The following is a 22,018-nucleotide window of genomic DNA, read 5'->3' as shown; positions in this document are numbered from 1 at the left end:
AGAACTCAAACATTTATGGATAAATTTGGGTTCCTGGCTTCTTTAAGCACCATGTCAACATATTTGTCAACAATAATAGTGCATTTGAAACCTGTTGAGTTTTTTCATTACTTAAGCAGCAAAGTACAAAAGTCCTGACACTGCTAATTATACAAGTGAATTCTTTGGTGTTTTGCTAATAATCCTTTCACTTAGTACTGAGGAGGCTACTGCAGTGTTAAAGTGTGCCGCCTGGAGAGAGCCCAAAGGGGAAGAGTGAGAATGATTAGAGGTCTAGAAAACATGAATTCCTGGGTTTATTTAAGAAATGGTGGTTGTTTAGTGAAATATGGTAAAACTGAGTGAGAACAAAATGAATACTGAAGTCTTTTGCAAAGAAGAAAAGGATAAATTATTTTTCCTATTTTTTCCCCTTCAATTCCATAGTGGAGAAGGCAAGAAGTAATGTGTTTAAAGGCCAGCAGCTTTTGTTAGGAGGCACTTTCTAATAGTGAACTTGGAAATTTCATGGCTTGATGTCCATGTTGAAGAAATAGGATAAACTTATGGCACAAGTATGTTCTAGTTCTTACCCTACACATAGGGATGGACCCACCAACTTCTTTATGTCCCTTTCAATTCAGTGATTACATCCTGTTTGTTGTCCTACATTTTGCAAGACATCACATTTAAAATACTTGTCCCTATATTGAGCCCAACAGCTAGAGATCTACTAAAATATTATTTTGGCTAAAACTTGAAAGGTGTCCTACCTGTTTGAAGATAAGAGAAGGAAAGTATCACTACAGAGTTTGTTTGGTTAAGTTCACTCATTGTTAAAATCTGCATCTTACTGTTTTCTAAGTTCATCAGTCTTGAGGTTCCATTACTTTTATTTCTACCTTTGTTTGCTAGACCAAAAACCTTTTAATAAACACTGTTTTCTACCCATAAGGCACTGATATCACTGACTTAACCAGTATCTCAGATTTCTTTTTGGTTACTTTAAAGACCCAGCCTTTTTAATTTTGGCTCATCTCAAGGCATTATTTTTCCATCCAGCAATTATTTTGTAGCTATTTCTGTTATCTCTCCAGCTTTTCCAGGATTGTAAAAAATCTGTTACTGGAATTCTCCAGAGCATGCGCTTGTCTGCCACATGCAATTACAAGTCATTCTTCATTTGGCCATATCTCTAATGATTGCTTTCAGGGATTTTCAGTATTTTCTCCAGTTGTCATCCCTCCTCCTATTTTCAAAGTGCAGACTTTTGATTATCAAACTAAGGACCATTAGTAAAAAGCTTCTAATCAAAAGCTTTGTATCTATATGAAGATTCCTTAAGGGTAAAACCGCAAGAAGTTAGAGTTACAAGATGACAATCATTATGCATTAGACTTCTCTGTCACATCATTGTCCTTACTGAATTGTAGAGTTTTTTGTTATCTAGATTTTCCCCCAAGGCATTACACCACCACCTTCTCCAAGTATGGTTTACTATTTTTTAATTCTGCATGTATATTTGCATTTTGAGTAAAGACAAACTTTGTTTAAATGAGCCAAGACTGTACGTGGTAGTGCTCTTGTTGTATCTGAGTCTCTGAGGACTGTGTGTTTGCATTTAACTCTTCACAGTCTTTATTCATCTGCAGACTTCATCAATTATAATCTCTTGCTACTCTAAATCCTCTACAAAGACGAGTAGCACCGACAATCTAAGCATGTCTCTGCAGCTGAATTCTTTTAAGCAGAATCTAACCAAAGAAAGAAGCCAGAAAGATTTTTTTCATGTTATTTATTATACCCTCAAATTTTTGTGCTTTAGCAGGGAATCCTATATTGTTTTTTTCCCTGTGGTTATGTTTATGTTGTCCTAATAGTGTTGTATATATTCACAATGTGCATACATGCATTATGTCATCATACAGCATTACTTCATTGTGATTAGTTTGTAGGACTAAAGTAAAAATTCTGCCTAAGTCTCTGTGCGTAATACTTCTTTCATCTGATGCCTCTTGAAAGCCAAATCCAGGCAATAGGAAAGAGAGCCAGGAAAGGATACCACGTGCATTTTAGCTTAAGTGCTTATTTTAAAATATAAGGCCTAAACAACATGTCCCTCTAAATCTATGTACATTGCTGGAATCTAACAAAAACTAAATGATCATCATATTAATGGAAACAGTGTTTTTAAAATTTTTTTCTGACTACTAGAACTGACTCTTCCTTGCTTTTAGTTGTAATTACCTACACTTATGACTGAGACTAATGTGAGTGTAAAATGCTTTGATTCAAATACTGAAAATGATGGTATGAGTTAGGTAGGAAGTGGGTATTCAGTATGAAGAAGCTGTTATCACCAGGCCAGTGGAGCCAAAGCTGTCACAATGTCTCAGCAGTGTTTTGTTTCCTATTTTAATGGAGCATTTAGTTTTGATTCTAATTTCATCTTTTTGTGTCTCTGAGACTGTTGGTACTCTGAGGACATGGAAAGGTCTGTGCAGCTAGTGGAACTGAAGTCACCTCTGGACACTCAGAACAAGAAATCAAATTGAAACTACATTGTGGCTTGCACATGAGCCCAAAGCACTCTCATCACAGGAAAGAGTGTTAAGGACCATCACTGTGTGGTAGCTTTGACCTCTAACACCTCTGCTTCCAAATAGCCTCCTCTTTCTTCTTGGGATTCTCAGCTTTGTCACATGCTGTGCTACACTGAAGAAACAGATGCAGAAACTGAAGCTCTTCACAGAGAAATGAAAGAACAAATAAAAAGGAATGAGTTCCTCAAAACCTCTGCAGCTGTATAGCAGCCAAGAGAATCTTGCCATAGAAGGTACCAAATATCCCATTACACTGTTGCTTGTGGTATCCAACTTCTTTAATCATGCCCAGAGCTTCAGCACTTGCAGCAGAACTGCGCATGGAACAGTGAAAACACTTATTTTGTGTTCTTGCGAAACCTTCTCAAACAACTTCCATACAGGCAGTGACCTACCTTCTTGGAGAATATTAATTTATCAGGAAGTTCAACACACTGAAGTTGTCTTGATGTAAAACGTGACTCTGACCCTTGCCATTCCTGTCTTGTGAAAGGGAAATACCGATACCTTTTTGGTAGCTAGCATAACATAAAGAGAAAGATTCCATCTTCCCTTCATGTCCAGGTATTCTGTGTTCAACAACCTCTGGAGAAATCAACCTGCATATAAAAGTACTCTATAATTTCCATGCCTCTCCTGTGTGTACTCAAAAAGAAACTACTAAAAAACCGAAAATAAGTTCCCCTTTTTGGAATCCATGTACTCTCTGTAGTCAAAAGCAAGTTTCAGGGCAGGATAAGAAAAAGGCATCCAATTCTCACTTTGTTAAAATCTTCAGTGCTGTCCTGAGATACTAAATTACTCTGTCCTGAGCTGCTAATACCAAAATATGTGGCAAATCAAAGGGAAATCTCAGCATTGCCTAGGGTCCTTGCTGGAGTAACATATGCAACAAACAGTAGTTGGTGGCATAGGAGTCTTAGGCAAACCAGTATTTTGGCCATGGCCAGTTCTCCCCAGTCCTTTTCAAAATCATAAAATAAATTGGACTCATGTGCAAGGGTGATATGGGCCCCAGTACTGACAAAGCTTAAATGACATGTCTCCATTTATTCCCTCCCTAAATACCAGGATGTTCCACTGCTTGGATGAGAGACTGGCGCAAAGATGAAGCACAGTATCTAATTAGCAACCTCAGCAGAACAGGAGCAGTCAAAGAAAGAAAAAACATTTTTAACACTCACACCTGCAGTTCAACATCCACTGGCTGAAGACACTAACACTGGTGATCAATTCACCACTAGAATGCAATAGAATGGGATTACTTGGCACAAAGATTTTAACTGGAAACAATGACAGATCTCCCTTGAAGTAAGGAACTATCCCATCCTGGCAGAGGGTGGTCTGGCTTCAGCTGTTCATATTTTTCTCACTCTTTGGCTGTATTGCAGCAATAATTCTCAAAGCCAGTAATAGTGCTCAAAAAAATCCAGATTAGCTCAGAACAGCTATATTACATCTTATCAGCAACAGACTCTCTTGCAAGTCCATCAGTCTGGCCTCTAGTTTCTACGCAGTCCAGACTTAGCTGCAAAAGCTTAACTCTTAATTATGTTCAAGGTATCAGACTGTAGCATCTAAGCTATCTATTGCCTCAACCCAGAAATTTCTAGTCCAAGACTGCATACTAAACAAAACTGGAACTGAATAGCAAGGCATATCACACTACCTTCCATTTCAAGACTGGTCTGATCGTACCTACTTGACCATAAACATACAGCAGTAGACATATGTGAGAAAATCCCTTCCATAACAAGGGAGTCTCTCGCACACAAAGGGAAAAGTGTTTCTTCACTGCATATCCTAAAAAGCAGACAACCCCTCTCTTTCTCTGGCCTAGTGTATGGTCTTTGGCAAGACCTTATTCCCTTTGACCCCTGGTGCAGGGAGCTGTTGACTCCTGCTTTTATGAATGTAAAGAAAACCTGGCAATGATCAGGTACTGCAAGGAAACATTTTGCAGGCAAAAAATGCCCGGAACTTTACATTTGCTAATGAATTTATTTAGTTTTTACAAAAAAAAGACTTCAGGATTTTTCAAGCAGTTACACAGTCAAAAGTTTTGTATTTTAAAGTGGCATCCTTTCATAAAACAAAATACTTCTGAGCTACCCTGCAAATGCAATTTGGTTTTCAGTTTTATCGTGGAACACTTCACCATTTCTGCATGCGAGATCTGGGAGCTTTCTGGGTTTTACAGAGGGTTTGCTAAGAACGTGCAACAACACCTGCAGGAGCTGATCACCCACTTCCTACTTTATTCATAATGTGCAGAGAGCTGTGCTCTGCTCCCTAACCCACACACTCGTTCAGATACAAGCCATAGTTTCAGGTTTCGCAATTATGCTGCTCTGGAGCTGCCCAAAGCAAGCAGGTAAACCTACAACATCACTGAAGCTCAGTGCTTTTGGTGATGCTGTTGACAGACATACCGTAACAACAGAGGCACAAAAATTGCTGGGGACACTGCTCACACCTTGAAAATGAAGGCCACTGAAAGTTTTTGGTTATTGCCCTCCCTGAGTCCAGCACCTACTTTAAGAAATCCCTGGGTACAATCTTTTCTTAATTTTCTTTTCTTTTATTGTCCTCATCTCTCCTGATTCTACTCCCAGTTAGATGGTAAAGCTGCTTTTTGAGCTTTGTACAAATGAAATCACCTCCAAAACCAGGAGTAATTTTTGAGGAAGGGAAAAGGGAACTTTTTAAGACTACTTTGCTGATTGTTGCTCATACATCATGAAAAACATGATTGAAGCAGATGGAGAATTTGTCTTTTTTTAAGCAGAACTTATCATTGATCTCAACTGGGAAATCTTGTTTCCAGAGCAGAGGCACACACTGCCTCAAGGGTATTTCACATCACATTTAACACCTATTCAATGCCTTATATTTTTGAAATGACATAGAGAAAAATAGTAAGTCCTAGACCACATACTTGGTCGTGGGTTTTCACCATTCTATGTGAGAATGTAGGGACAAGCAGATGAAGTATGAGCAACACCTGAAAGTGAGCATCTAAATCTACATTTAAGGTTGACAGCTGAAAAATACTAAGCATGCACATAATCTTATTCCCAAAAGAAAACCCACAGGTTTCATCCAAAGTACTTCAGTATGTAGAAGCTTGCAGGTTTGAGCTTCATGATGACTAAATCTAAGGTTAGACTTCAGAACACTTCATCTGGGCAGTGCTGACTGGCATAAGGAAAGTGATTTCAAACTACAGATGTATAATTATTTGCAGAAGCCTATCCTTATCTACAGGGGAATACAAAAATTAATTCCAAATTGAACTATAGGTGAAACTTCTCATTATCTGATAGAAAGCTTTAATGATTGCTTTTTTTCTTAATTAGAAATATTTATAAACCTGAGCCAGTTAATTTTATATTGCATGGTATCATTTCATAGGCAAGAAAAAAGAACAGCAATCTGAAGTATTCAGAGATGGAGGACATGTAAGATAGCAATAATTTAAAATAAATCTTTGATAAATCATTTATATTTGAAAGGAAAGGCAAATGAAAATGCATACCATGATGCGAAGGCAAGCAAAAAAATATGTACTGAAAGAAATGTACTTAAAATGTAACTATTTATTTCCCAAACCAACAAATTACTGAAGGGGTTGATAATTTCATAAACCCATGATGCCATCTGAAAAATAATTACATCATACATAGCATGAAATTCTAGTTAAAAATTAATCATAGGAGTATAAACGCTGATATATAAAACATCAGTTGCATAAAAAATTCCCATGTGACTAAGTCTTGCATTGAAATAGTGGAGGTTTGCACAATTTTTCTTCAGGATCTGCAAATAAGGAACATCATTGTTCCAAATGCACACATTTTAGGAGGGTTGTCTGATGAACACAGAAATGTTCGTTAATAAAATTAACCTTTTAGGATAAAATTACTTGTTAGTATACATTTTCAAAAGCTTCCTGACATCTTTACTAAGAAATGCTTAATATTTTGTTTTTCTCTATTAATGTTGAATTTTTACTTTAGTATTTAATAGTTAAAATCAAAGCTTTCAGGAATGACTGGCTGTTTCCTGTGATGAACTATTTGGATGACTAACTAAATTAATTTATTAACTTGTGCATTGTTACCCATGTAATGCAACCAAATGATGAAGATGCATTAAAAGTGTTCCTTCCTGTGAACCAAAATATGTCTAGGAAATGAAAAGATGGAAATACTTGCTCCAGTGTTGTATATATTGTCTCAAATTGAAACATTATCCATGCTGCATAGGTAGGTTTTAAATCTGTGAGCCACTAAGAAAATATTACTTATGTCATACAGAGAAATTAAGACTTCCCAGCTAAAATAGAAATTTCAGTATGTGTCAAACTTCAGATATATGAGAAGCATGGGCCAAACTTCCTTGTAATTATCAGTAAACAGACTACAAAGCATTTTTTTTTGAGCTAGTGAAACACAAAACCTTTAGGGTTTAAAATGCATTCTCCAACAATGGTACCAGCAATGTGTCCAGAACTTCATCACCACAATATTTTTGCATATATGGGAAATATTTTTTTTTTCAACTTTACCATAAAGCTATCTATAAAATAATGTGATATGCTGTCTACAATTCATTGCTACAATTATTTGCAAAGTAGATTTTCAGCAAAATTTGTATCAACTTAAAGAATGGGAAAGTTTCAGCCAGTTCATATCATTCTTACTGACCTCTAAATTAAAATTATTAATATACTTTATATTGACATTTGGATATGGATAGGTTTCAGAATAGTTTCAGCTTTGGTACAGTAAAGCTACTGGTGTACTGTGATCCATGTAATGCAACCAAATGATGAGGATTCATCAGAAGTATTTCTTCATGTGAATCAAAATAGGTGTAGGAAATAACAAGATTTCAAAAACTAAAACAGGGAAACATAATTAAACACACAGAATTACTCAATTCCATCAGTTTTACTGTTTTCTCTCCAGCAGTTTCCTTTCTGTCACTTTCCATGATAAAGACATAGGAGTATTTTTCCCCTCCTTTTAAATTCTCCTTTCTAACTAGTATTCTCAACACTCCTTCACAAAGACTCCTTTTGTATGTGGTGTAATTCCAAAGGTGTTGTGTTAAACCCATCTACTGCTGGACAGTGGACACATTTATAATACAGCATAATGCATCATGTTTTTCATTCACTCCTTTGCAGAAGTCCAGACCTTTTGAGACAATACATTAGGCATATACTTTGATTCTAACCAGAAGTGGGCTCAGAAGAATTCAGACTGTGTATCAGTGGGTTTGCAGTTTGGATTTGCTAGTGATTGGTTAGGCTTACTCAACAAAATTAGCAGTGCATTTGCATGGTTTATCTTCAGAGTCCTAAATTTTGCATCCTAGATTCTGAAGTATCCACTCAGCAATGATTATAGCTAAATCAATGGGACTTAGTGGAGTCAAGTGCAAAGATGACTCTAGAATTCATATGTAGACTATAACAAGTGTATACATGAGAAAAACATATTTCTGTGCTTCCATACTATGATATAAACAATCCATACCTTACTGCTAATTTTAATAGAATCATATCTTCTGGAAGGGAACAAGTGTGCCACATAAGGCCCAACAAACAAAAATGGAGATACTTAGAGGAAGATCTATGAATGTGCCGATGACAGAATCTATGAAAATTCACAACTGAGAACTGTCCTCTGGTAGTTTGTTGGTGGATACATTTAATTTATTTTAGAATAAAAACATACATTACGTTACTTGGAAGATATTGCAGACTGTTTTAGCTAAGGAAATAATCAAGGGCAATGAATTTAAATACTAATTTGCAATGTTTTCATGTGTACTTTTCCTTCCTAATGCACAACAGCAAGTTGTACCCAGAACAATCTTCTGCAGGGAAATACTGAATGTTGATTTCCCTCAAGATTATTTTATCTGTTAACTTGGATTAGATTTATCTTTTTCCTTAGTCAGATAGATAACTTGTCTCATTCATATTTCTATCAGAATGTTTAAATTGCAGTGATTCATCTTCTTCAGTGCTGTAAACCATAGTAGCAGTTTAGTTTTTAGTCTTGTCCACATATTTTAGCATAACTATATGGCAAATCCTTGACAAATTAAACACAATGCTCTGAAAACTTCAGTGTGGCAGGGTTTTCTCCATAGCATTAATATTCATTGCTGGGGAGGCTCTTAAAAAATCTGAAAAAATTTCTTTCTGACTGAAGCAGACTAAAAGCATGTGTCCACTCTTTGCTTATTGAAAAATCTAGTCTTGCATGCATATTCTATAGTTATGGTGTGTCTAATTATAACTGGAGAATGAAGATGTGAGCAAAAAGACTGAGTGAAATCTAATTCAGCTGGTCTTTTGGAACTTACAGGTTGAACTACTGAAAGATGACCAAAGAAATAATAATGAAATTAGAAATCTTGAAGCTGACTTTATACCAGTCCCATGAACAAGACATCTTTGGGGTCAGACCCACACAGGGGATTTCATTGCACTTGTACCAAACTATGTATGTTGTGTGACATTTCACATGCTGTGGTCTGACTTTCATGATAAATACACCATTTGACTGTATTTCAGCTGAGCATTATTCTTCAGTTCTAGAAACTTAAAAAAATGATTCTCCTGTTTCTCAGAAGAGTAAAATATTTCAGTATAATGCTGCTGAAAGACAAATCATTTGGGTTCTCTCACTTTCAGAGGAGGAGAGCAAGGAATGTCTGGAGAGGAAAGCTAAGAAGTTTTGCAGTCATTTCCACTAAAAACTACCTACAGCTTCTCATCCAGACTTTGTAGTTGCTTTCAAGCAGATCCAACAAAGTTAAGCAGATCCAGCGAAGTTAAGTTTTTGACAGATATGTGTGATTGTAATTTCAACCTTGCTTCCATAGTTTTCTGGTGAATGTATGAGGGACCAATAATAATAGACATCAGTATCAAGAAATCTCATAAAAGACTAGGTAGAAAGCCTTGAAGTCTTCAAATTCCCACAAATAATCTCACCTCAGTGCATTTTTGGTATTACTTAAAATGCAATGTAGCAAAGTCCAGGCACATAATTGCACATAATTATCATGCTATTCTGAAATCACCATTTTGGCACTTTCTTGACCCGTACAGAGTTTTATGGTACGCTATAGTTCACCTGTGCAAATTGAGGCATCACATCATCACACACAGCTACCCTCATCCCAGCCTGAACAATGTTGTTTGGATATCATCACCTAATTTTAGATTAATCTGTCTTAGAAACTGAGTGTTTAGCTCAATTTACAATTCTTTTTATCCCCTTATGCCTTAATACTGAGCTGTTGCATAACTTAATCCAATTTAGCACCGAGGTATAAAAAGAAAACCTACACTGAGCTTTTAAGTCCAGAATCTGCACTAAACAGCTGTGATTAAGACAAGTCCCCTGTTTATAACTTTGGAAACCACTGTTTCATCTCGCCAGCAAGTAAGAGCACAACTGACTGGCTCTACGGGGCATTGCAAAGACAGTTAAGACATTTGCTGTCCTTTGGGAGTGTCCTTTGCCAACAGATTGTTGTGATAATTTTGACAATGCACCTCTAATTCTAATTCCTCCATTCCCTCAGGTTGTCTTACCCAAAATAGCCATGTCACTGTGTGGCTATGCAATTCATCACAGAACAGAACCTCAGCAAGGACTGCAGACACAACCATAACCCAAATTACAGATTGTAAGAATTTTCTCACTTGCCTTCTTTTCTCCTAGATTCAGTACCACTTTCCTTTCGTTTTTCCCAGTACAGCTCAAAATAGTCTCCCTAGCTGAAGCCCCAGCGCTGATTGTTCATGAGGCATTCAGAGGTGTTTAGAGCGCTAGGGACCCTGAGCCTTCAGCTGGCTTGTGGGTGGCCGGCTGCACATGCACGATTCCTCCGAGGTCAGCCCAGGTGCAGTTATCCTCTGAAAGCAACAGCATGGTTGTGGCCTCACATGGGAAAACCGTCAACAAAATGACTTTGCTTCCCTTCTTTTCTCTCACAAAACCCTGTTTGAACTTCAGGTGTTTATTACGAAACAGTACCATTAGTATTATTTTCTGAATCTAGAAAGCACATGCATCTCCTTGATTCTGAGCTGACACAAGTATGATCTACTCTCTGGGAAAATTGCTGTAATGGGACATAACACAGGACTCTACCGGAGTGCCATGTATTCACAGGTCCAGACAGGAATTTCTTAAAGCCTGCCCTCAGCGGAGAATGTTAATGTATCAATAGTCAAATCTCCTCAGCAAGACAATTGTATCTGCAGAAGTTTTATCAAGAAAAGTTTTTCAGGACTAGATGAAAATTTCTAAACCAAAGCAAGGCCAACACAAAACCAGCATCCCTTAGTATCCATGCTGGCATGGAAGACAGTTTAAACCTTTCTCCCACACATGACTAAGGGTGCTGCACTAAGGCAAGTCCTTCAGCCTCTAATGTTTAAAGTTATTTCATGCACAGTGACTACCTGATTACAAAAAAACAGTAAAGTAGCTTTCATAAGAAAGGATAACCACCAAACAAAAAGGGATGGATTGATACTTCTGGGAAAGCAGAGTTCAAACTGCTGGTTTAAATCAGGCAATACAAGGTTTTCTGCAGCCCAGGCACATGCCCCTAACACGAGTGTAACAATCGCCACGTGTGGAGCTTTTCTCAAAGATAACACAAGGCCCAACTTCTTCCCTAGTGCAGATCAAAACCCCTGAAAGACTAGATCTCAGAAAGCTTTGTCGAGTGGGAAAACCATTTCCATTTGCTTGTTCTTCTTTTACTCAGCACCCGAATCACAGTGGCAAATTAAGCAACTATGGCAAGCTGCTGTTTATCAGGACAAACTAATGAGCAGGAAGAATTTCTGCTGTGGGGGTGGCATCTTCCTGACATGACTTCGATTCTTGAAATGACAGTTAAAAAAGAAAAAAGAAAAAAAAAAAAGTTCAGTTTAACTACCCTTCCAAAGCAGGTAGGTTTTGTTATTCAAATATAACGTTCCAAGAAACCCAACAGCACTGAATAACTTGAGCTGAAAATGAGTTTGTTCAGGATTCACTCTAGAACATGTGGTCTCTCCACCAGAATGGTTCTAAGGAGAGTTCTAGTCACAAAGAAATCAGGCCTGTTAATTAAAGCCAGACAGAACATCAAGGTCTACATGCCAGCTCTAGAGAGGAAGGCTGAAATTCAGGGCCACTATAAACACCTTCATACTGATGTGGTTTCTAAATCTTTCTTGCCCTGACCCAAAGACTGTGAAGGAGAGAAGACCATATCTGATCCTTCCGTTCTACTGAGCTGGGTGTGTATTTTGCAACAAGTTTGGAGAACAGCCTATGCCACCACACTGTGCAGCTCCATCCTTAGCTCATGCTCCCAGTGCAACTCATCTAGGCCAGTGGCTACCCTAGTGCTGGTTAGTGACAACTGGAGATCCTCCTTCTAGCAAAAGTTCTGGTATTATCCTTACAGCTGTGTTCACAGTATTAATTTTAAACATGTAGGAGAAATATATCTGAACTTCAGGTTAGGAACACAAAAAGAGGGTAAGAAAATGCTCTGTGTCTGTAACTGCACAGAAATGAGAAAAAATATTAAATAATGGAATAAACAACAAACAAACAAATAAAATAATTCCTCCATTAATTACTTAAAAATACACTAAAAAATGTATTTAAAAAAAATAAATTGCAGTTTTGGGTGTTTCCAGCTTTTGCTACGATTTCTTGAAGTTTTAGCTAGCAAAGCTCTTACTGTTTTTATTTAATCAGAGCATTTGCTGAAAATGCTGCCTTTCCATTCTGAGACTGCTCTGGGCACTCAAGTAAAGCTCACCATGCTGAACAGTGTTCTGTGGAGAAGGGTCAACTGCTCAGACTGTCGCATATTGGCATACCTCTTTTAAAGAGGTACACAAATTTACACCATTTAAGGATCTGGCCCTGATCATGGATTTTTGAGAAAATTACCATAACCGTAGTGTGACACAGGAAAACCAGAATGTAGCAGCTGACAGGAAAGTACATTTTATATTACTGATACACTTCTATTTTGAGTGGAATTAATAATAACAGAACATATAGTTGCATGCACACTGTGTTTTTAGTATGGCTTTTTGTCTTTAAAGAAAGTAATCTCTCAGTTTTTTCATCCAATCATAACCCCTTTGAATGTCTTCGGTCTCAGGAAGACCAGTCTTATGTGTATTCAAAGCTGCTGAAACACAAGTTGTACTGTATTCTAATTATGGAAGGCACAAGGGCAAATTCTGTATCAATTAAATTACATGAATGTACCTGGTGTATTACTGTACATGCACAGTGTGGAGCTATTCAGGGCATCTGTTGTCAGCTACATTAGGCATCTAAATGGCATTGGGCATCTCCCTTTCCCTCTGACTACACTGCAAATTTAAGCCTTCAGTTTGATCTGCTTAATCTAAGAGAGATAGTTAAGGCTGACTAACGTAGGTGAAATGCACCTCATTATCAGAAATCACTTAGCTGTGTGTATCACCTGACAATTACTTGCAGGACACAAACAGTTAATTTTACTTGAGCTAACAAAATACATGTGAGGACTGAATATATTCTTTGGTTCCTGAGCTCAGTGCAGACAGCAGTGCATTAAGGAAAGAAAAAAAAAAAAAAAAGAAAAGAAAAAGAAAATCCCATAAAAATTTAATACAATAAGAAATTTCAATTTCTGTCCTCCTTTCTCTCAGGCACCAAGATCAAGAACAGGTTTCCTCTGGACCCATACAACTTAAAAATTTGATTTTAAAATGTGATCAGAATTTCTTATGCAATCATAGTTCCTAGCCCCTGGTGCTGTAAGAAAAAAGAGAAAGCCTCCTTCAGCTCTTATAAAACTTGTAATACAAATATGTCAATTGGCATCACCCATTCCAACTGCAGTGGCTGATTTTAAGTTTTTAGAGTTGTCTGAGTGCCTAAAACCTTTGGAGAAAAAACCTTAAGCCTAAAGTTTGAAATACAGGTGATTTAAGGGACAATTAAGGAGATGCAGAACCTCTGCAAAACTGATCTTTTCTTTAAGGAGGTGACAGTGTATACGTGAATCAGACTTCAGGAAACTACATTTTTACATGAGATCTTCAAGGGCATATTTTGAGTGCCTTAGAAACAGCTTATATTGTTGTTGCAACTTTTCTTATATAGTGAAACGAAATTGCTGAAGCAGAACTCTGCGGGAGTGGAGCCACAGGAATTTCTGCTCTTCACAGGGATTTGTGTCTTCCCAGGTATTTCAAATGTATTTACAGAAGGTCTCATCACACACATGACCATCTCAGATTTTACAAATACCTAGTGATAGGCTTTCATGTTCATGCCTGGATTATGACCATCAGAAAGTTCAGAGGCTTGGTTCTTTACAAAAATAGTGAGGCAGAACCTCAGATGCTACTGATTGCCACACTACTGAAGTCCTGCAAACTCAACAGAAAATGCCAAGTCCTGGATATGCTTTTTGAGTCTGGATTCAGATCTGGGTGTAAAATTGATGGAGTTCCATGCGGGAATAATTGATTCTGTAATTTTGCAACTTTCTAAACTTTAAAATACAGCAACTTATAGGGTCACACTGTGATTAGTCATTGTGAAAGGCAAAAAAGAAAGAAAAAAGTGTGTTTACTACAGGCTGTAGCGTATCATTTTGGTGGCCCTCAAGCTGCACCCAGGAAGTTGCTGTTGAGAACAGGGGACACAACATCAGCATCTCATTTATAGGAAGTCAGGACTTAACTGTCTGTTGAGAAAAATACTTAAACTCCCTGACACAAATTATAGCTACATCTCAGTAGTTTTGAAAAACAAATAAAGCCAGTACAGAAAGCATTCATCCTACACTTTGTCACTGGGGTAGGGAGAATATAATTTTGATTTCTGTCCTGTACGGAAAAGACACAAACATAAGTTAAAGCTTTAAGGGCTTCTCTAATGCATGTCTTGTTACTTCTGAACAGAAGAGGGGGTTCCACCTGGAATGAACTAGATACTAAATGCATAAAAAGGCCATTACCCAAGAAAGCAAGAACTGAGAGGACTCACTGTCTTTTGGTATCCTCTTGCGGAACTTTTCCAGGTCCACGCTGGGGGGTCTGCTGGGCTTCTGTGGGGGTTGGCCCAGGCTGAACAGTGGGGGCAAGGATTTTTGCATAGGGGGTCCTGAGCTCCTGTTCCCATCCTTTTTCTCTTGAGATCCACCTGATGACCTTCCTGCAGCAAGCTCTGTGTTCATTTTACGGAACTTAGAAGAAGAACCTGATTCTTCCTGGATGGTTTTGTTGAGAAGGATGTTCTTGGCAGCATTCATTTCCTTTTCTTCAGTCTTTTTCTCCACATTTTCATGATTGCCTTGAGATAAGCTGGACCAGTGGCCAGTAGGTTTCAGAGCCATATTAAAAAAATTACTGCCTGCAGCTTCTGCAGCACGGTTACTATTTTCATCCATTTCCTTTGCTGCTTTAAATGAGTGTATATTTGGTCTAGGGCTTGATAGTCCTTTTTGCAGAAACACATTTTTATTAGAAGTGTCTTCGTTGGGGGTAACCTCATGGTTGAGAGAAGGTTTCTGTGCAAGTCGTGGTTTAGAGAAAGAAGGCTTGGGCTCATTTGCTTGTGTTGCAGACATGAACTTTTCCTTAACTGCAGTTACTTTTGAAAATGCTGGTTTTGCCTCACTTTCCTGTGGTACAAAATTTGAATTTGTTTTTTTCCCCAGAGGATTTTTTTCTTTCTCATGAGGACCAGAGTTAAGGAACTTGTTCCCTGCAATTTTAGGATACAGAGGCTTTGGTTCTTCTTTTGCCAGGTCACTGGTTTTGGTGGGGGGTTTAGTGCATCCAGCTTTTCCATCATTTTCTCTGTTAGTTGGCTGAAGCTGAACCCCAAACCTTTGTGCCACTGGTTTCAAACATGGGGACTTTAGATCCTTCTCTGTTTTATCGTCATTTGAAGGCTTGGCTGCCAGAGGAGGCTTAGGATGAGCAGGTTTGTGGAGGGTACTGGGTCCTGAAAGAGGAGATATAGTTCCTTCACTTGCAAATTTCTCAAGTGCTGCTTTCTTTGTCTGTAATCCTGTATGGATAAATTGTCCTGGGACTTTGAAAGGTCGACTGTTACCAGATGTATCCTCTGTGGGGTTGCTACCTTTGTTAAATTTCGCCATGAGTGATTTCACATCTGCCTTGACATCCTATGAGCATAAAGAAGAGAAAAAGAAAGAGCAGCAATGAGAAAGTCCCCGTTGCAATGTTCACACATACTGTACTTTAAAGAGTTTCCTGGTCTGAGGCTTGTAGTACTGCTGATTGGCTGTGGAGATATTGTAGCACATCTTCCTGTAGGGTTAGAGAAGCTGAGCATTTTGTTATATTCTTGCTTTGGTTATACAATCTTTAAAAAATTTTCAGTGGGAGTACTGTCTTTAGAGAGCGGTCATGCAACTCCTTTTGGGCATATTATAATTTCTGTTTATTTCTGGAATTGGGAACTGAGCACTTAATAAATATAAGAAAATACACACTACTTTAAAATTAATGCATTGCTAAAAATGTGAATGTCATACAGTGAGAACCATAGATTGTACTAGAACCTGGATCCAAGCAATAAATCCAGTTATTGCTGCCAACTCTTTGGAGCACTACAAGTTCCTTTGTGAAGACAGAATTTTGGTTTGAGGTGTGTGTCAGGTTTTCTTTCCCTTCTCAGCAATTTTCTTCCCTGCTGCTACCCCCTTGCCCACATTTTGTCCTTGTGTCTCTTCTCCATTTTGTATCTCAAAAAACTGCGTTTGTGGAAGGAAAATTAAAATATGTGGAATAAAATAGGAAGAAATGACAAAAAATACACCCAGATACAGTCAAAGATACTTCTTGGGGGGAAAAAAAAAGTTGAACAATTCCAAGTGGATAAAACGCAGCTTCATTCAAGAATGTTTTAATTGGTCAGCCCTATTCAATATCTTTCAGAACCAGTCTTTAATTTGAAGGGCAAAACCTCAATACATTGGAATGCAGTACAATTAAAACTCAGTGCGGTGAAGAATGGGGGCGAAGGGGAGTGAGCTAGTCCTGCTGTGTTGGGCTGGGGCCACCTTTGGGTCCAGGAGCCCTCTGCAGGGGGGAGTCCTTTCCCAGCCGGCAGTAGCAGCAGGGGTGCAGCTATGGCAGATGCATTGGCATATCTGATTCACAACTTCAGTGAGATCTGTTTTGTTTGTGAAAACTAAAATGTAAGACTAATGGTATAAATCAGGGATGTTGTAACTATGAAGGGCTCTGGATGATTCGTTTGGAAACAAAGGAGTATCACTACAATGCACAATAAATAGGGATATGAAAAAAAAATAATTGGAAAGTTGAAGAATTAATTGTATCTTCACCCAGTACAGTTCAGCAGACGCTCAGTAATTGTTTCTACTTCATTAACAAAAGCTTCTAGATTGGGGTTTTGCTCCTTTTGCCTTCTGTTTGATTGTATGCCATTACGTGAATTACCTGTTATGTTGGAACAGTTTTAACAGTGACCTCTGCAACTTCAAGTTAGCTTTCCCAGTCTTTCAGGGTCACCAAGAAAGTCCTTCCAAACTGTTTGTATTATACTACAAAGTTACTTAGAATAAATACAGGCAAAACAAGATAGATCGTATACGAAACTTATCCGCAGAACACCATATTTTGCACATACAGGGAAGGGAGGAAGTACACATTTACTATAGAGATTATCAGGTTCAAACCATCTACTGCTAGTTGACGCATATGCACTCACACACACACACAAAATTACGCTGCAGAGATACATATATGTATCACTAGCGATTCAAGATTTTTCCCACAATACCTCACAAAGCACTGATTTTACCCACTTACATAGAAAGTTAAGCTAATTGCAATGCCAGAGAGAATAACAAGCCCTTTTGTCTCTGATGCCTTTTGACTTTGTACGAATGAATGATTTTTTTTTTTTTTTAACTTCTGTAATAAAATCTAAAACATCAGAGATACTAGAACTTTACCTCAGTGTCTAAAGTCTTCAGAACTTATCAATTACAATCTGATCAGCTGCTTGGCTAACTCAGCAGCTCGTGTCTTCTGAAAGTTATAGTAATGAATCGATTCTTCTGCTACCTCTTACATTTGAAATGTAAGAAAATGTGCAGTGTCAAGCTACAGAAATGTGAACATTCTGGACAAGAGACTTTCAGCATGTAGGTCTTTTGGAAGCTGGAAATGGTGGCCTTGAAGAAACTGTTCTTGTAATAATAAATGGTTTCTGAGAAGTTTTCTACATCTTCGTAATAGCAATATCAATTACATTCATACATGCTTTCATACGGACTGAACCATTCACTACTGCCACATTAGGACTGTGAATGGATTACTTTTAACAAATTTCTTCCCAGTACTGTGAACAAATCCTGCCCTAGTCATGCAGATTTACAGACTTTTCAAGAGTGAAAAGGTGCTAGGCACGTGGAAGGGTTTGTGACTAGCATTGTAGCCTCTCTCATTTACTTACAGTGAGTAGTATGTGGTAAATGTAACACTAGGAATCAGAAGAGAGTAAGAAACCCTATGAAATCTTTCTGCTTCTTTATAGCGTACGTCACCAGTTCCTGTTTTTATAACCTACGTTATACTAGAAGCCATATTGTGGATTCTAATGCACAGCCTGACTGGCCAGGTAGACAGATGGGGAACTGGGAAAAAGAATCATTGTGGCCATTACCTATTTTGTTAGCACACAGATTAGCATTAGGCTGAAAATCATTGAACAGGAACTTGAAAAGATTCTGAAGTGAGGTTAAGTTTAGTCTACCCTTCCCTTCTAAAATGCAGAGTGTCTGTGGGACAGAGGAGTCTCATGCAAGAAGTACTTGGGGTATTTTATGAACTTTCTCTTTGTGATCTATTGGGAAACTCAATACAAAACATTTTTTGCTTTTCAGCTTCTGATCTAAACTGGAAGCAGCACATAAGGCACTCAGTAACATTTAATTTGATAGGAGATGGTTGCATTATTCAAATGTGTTTGCTCAAATCTAGAACAATACCCAGGTTTTAGTTCCCATGCCATAGATTCATCAAGGAGACTTGCATACAAAGTGCTTTCCCAGCTTCCCACTGCCTTCAACAGAGACTCACATACATACCAAGATACACTTGTACACAATTCTTCTGCAACTAGATCTTCATTACCTCAGTGCAAACAAGTGAAATTCTCCATTATTTATAATATAACTGCACATTTCTGTATAGAAGTACAGTGTAATGAGAACACAAGAAAAACAAAGGTTCCAACTGTATTCTTGCTGAATTTACTGTGACCATTCCTGTCTCAACTGGCAGCCTAATCAAAAAATGTTTGTTTTGTTTTGGCATAAATATGTTGTCATTATTTACTTTCCAGTCTCTGTGAAGCCATTTCACTTCAGTTTCCCCTGTGGTTGCTCTTTCTTCAAACAGCAACGCTGGATCAGTGAAAGGGATAGGAGATGAGTGTGCATATGATCTTGAATTAAGCAAACAAAGTATATGTAACTGTTGACTGTACAAGGAGTTGTACAATTCTTTAAAATACATGCAGATCTGAGTTGTAAGGGAAAAAAACCAACCCATCTTTTCACTTCTCACTTGTAATATTTTCTTTTCTATTCCTATATGATAGGGTCTAAACAGGCCTTTTAGAAACGTATGATCTTTTATCAGGATCAGATCTTGATAAGTTTGCGAGAAAGTAATGAAATAAAGATTGTAAAGCTATCCCTTTAAGAGGAAAAGTGTGTATGCTCATGAATACTTGTGACAGTGAAATAACCAGAGAAGCTGATTACCACTAAGGGAACTGAGCTCTGACCCATGGACAGGGTATAAGGAATAAGGAACTGGACAGAAAAGGCTAGGAATACGGAGTATGAAAGTTACAGAAGAATGTAGATCTGAAAATTATTTGGCAACTTTATGCAGGCCTGATTCATGTTCTTCTGAAACTGGTGGATTTGAGGGAGTTTAGCTGCTTGTTTAGATGCTAGTACCATTCTGAATTTGTCATAAATTATTGCATGGCTCTTTCCTTTTCCAGACAGAGACTTCAGAATTATTGTTATACAACTTTGATGTTTCCAGAACAGATAGATCATTTCCACATTGCTTTTCTTCCCATTGTGTCTAGTTATAATGACTCAAAAAGACTCCCTGTAATAGTGAGTGCAGCATTTGGAAAGTGGAGTTAAGATGTCGCAATACTCTGTACCTATGAGTGTAAGAAAGGGAAGTACGAAAAGAAGGCAGAAAGACAGCATCCGTCCAAACTTGTTAATATAATGGTTGGTATACAAGAGAAACAAGCTCTAATAAGATGCTAAATAATGAAGAGCCAGGCTATTCTGCTGTCTGAGGGTTTTTTTTGAAAGGCAGTCTGTGGGATGGAAAGGATAATTACAAATCTAAAGGATTCCCTGTTGAGAGGCTGACAGCCTCTACATTGTCCTGAGAACATCGTTTCACATATCCCTCTAACACCAGCAAGACAAAACCAGCACACTTACAAGGACACGTTGTCAAAATTAGACAAGATGGTGTTCCAGCTTGATCACACTGTATTCTTTACCTTTTCCTTTGTGCATTCCTCTGCACTTTTGTTGTCCCTCTCCTGTCATTTTTTCTCATCTTTTACCTAATCATAAGACTAACTACATCATATTGCAGGGACATGAGAAGATAATACAGTTCATCCACTCCAGGTCAGTTTGAGATAAGAACTAGTGAAGGTGTAGGTCTTGTCCGGAAGAGCCAGATGACATTCCAGCTTGGTCCCAAAGTATTGCTGTCACAGCCTATGCATGAAGCCAAAGTATCTATCCATACATGGCCATCTCTTCATCCTATGTCCTGATAAGTTTCACACAGTTTCAGTCTTATTTTCTGGTTTCTTTTTGGTACCTGTCTATGTAAAAATAAAAAAAACCCCCACCCTACCAACAATTGGCAACTCAGTCTTCAACAGCAGAAGTCTGGCAGCTTCAACTTTCCACCAAGAACTTCTATCCAATAAAAACAGACTTATATAACTTTCTGAAATAGAATTACGATTTTTTTTTAACATGGCTTTATATAAGCACAGAGTTTCATGATACTTAATAATTTGGGTTTTTAAAATTGTTTTTCCCATATGCTAATCAACAGCTTTCAGGATAACGTAAATTTTCTAGTGAGCCTGCCCAGGAAATGCAGCAGGCAGATCCCTCTTTAGTCAGAACGATGTTTATATATAGTGTATACAGTGACTGCCTTCTGAACATCTTTGATTTGACTCTGGCTATTCCAGTGAAATTAATGTAACATCTCCAAATCTCAAGGAAGAAAAATGAGTTCCTGCCACTGAAAAGTTCCTGCCTCTGTTTCTAAAATTTCAAGATACCCCACCCACAACTCAACCAGCCACAAACAATGCAAAAGGAATTACTAGAAAATAATTGCCTGTAAATGATACTATATCTGTTGCTATTCAAAATACAAAGATCACTTAGATTAGGAATGTTCTCAGTAAAATTTCAGGGAACGAAATGTGAAACTTAGAGAGAGAAAACTCCATTTTGTCAGCTTGGCATCTTTTCAACTCCACAACTAACCGTAAGTAAAATCTAAAGTTAAAATTTCCAGTTATATGAGGTTATATGTAATACCTTGTACTGATTCTACTTCTCTGGAACTTTGCACATTTATTTCTAAGACAAACATGTACAACAGCTTACCTGGATTCCGCAAAGCTCCCCAATATTTTGATACAGGCAGAAAAACTGGCTCCCTCAATGTGACAATCCACGCGTGTATCACCTTAACAGCCTGGTCTAAGAGCCTAAACAGCCTGGTTTGCTAAGAGGAGTTCTGCTTCTCAGGGAGGGTTTGCGTAAGAATGTCGCTTGTGGGTTTCTTTATCATGATCAGTAGAGAAAACTGCTCTCCTCAGGATATTAAGCAAGAAGTGGTAGGGGAAAAGGGAACTAAAATGTGTTCAGACTGTTTGACTGCTGCCATCAGCAGTATTAGCCATGTGATATCTAAAAGTATTGCTTTTACCCCATATTGCAGAGTCCTGTGAAGCTATATTGGTGCATACAAACTTGAGTCTACAGAATAATAGATAATGAAACATGTGTGGTAATTATAAGCATAAATACAAGAGTGAACTGACCTCTTGGGTCATCTGGTCTAGTCCCCTGCTACCATTGGGAATCACTGCATGCATTCTCACTCACCAGTTGCCAGCTAACACGTTTGCTTGGTCCTGCCTTTGCCAGTAGGATCTCAAGAGATTCCACTGGTCATTTTTTTTAAAGCTTTTGCTATGTGGAGATGTTTTTTAAAAAAACCTATGATCATC

General features: G+C 37.9%; 1 protein-coding gene across 3 annotated transcripts in view; it reads right to left on the bottom strand.

Moving 5' to 3' along the window:
- FYB1 (FYN binding protein 1) overlaps positions 1-21,603 on the bottom strand; it is a 49,891-nt gene extending 28,288 nt beyond the window's left edge. For all 3 annotated transcript variants that reach the window (XR_008819428.1, XM_056324557.1, XM_056324558.1), the window contains exons 1-2: positions 21,390-21,603; positions 14,684-15,830 (exon numbers count right to left, since the gene is read on the bottom strand). Coding sequence is in view for 2 of the 3 variants with exons in the window: in XM_056324557.1 (XP_056180532.1) it covers positions 14,684-15,803 (1,120 nt within the window). In the remaining variant the exon portion in view is untranslated. The remainder of the gene's footprint in view (positions 1-14,683; positions 15,831-21,389) is intronic.
- Between the last annotated feature and the right edge of the window lie 415 nt (positions 21,604-22,018).

The sequence above is a fragment of the Falco biarmicus genome, chromosome Z (assembly GCF_023638135.1).
Source record: "Falco biarmicus isolate bFalBia1 chromosome Z, bFalBia1.pri, whole genome shotgun sequence".
In the NCBI taxonomy this organism is placed as follows: Eukaryota; Metazoa; Chordata; class Aves; order Falconiformes; family Falconidae; genus Falco; species Falco biarmicus.
The sequence above is the reverse complement of the archived record's forward strand: the minus strand, read 5'-3'. Positions and strand labels throughout refer to the sequence as shown.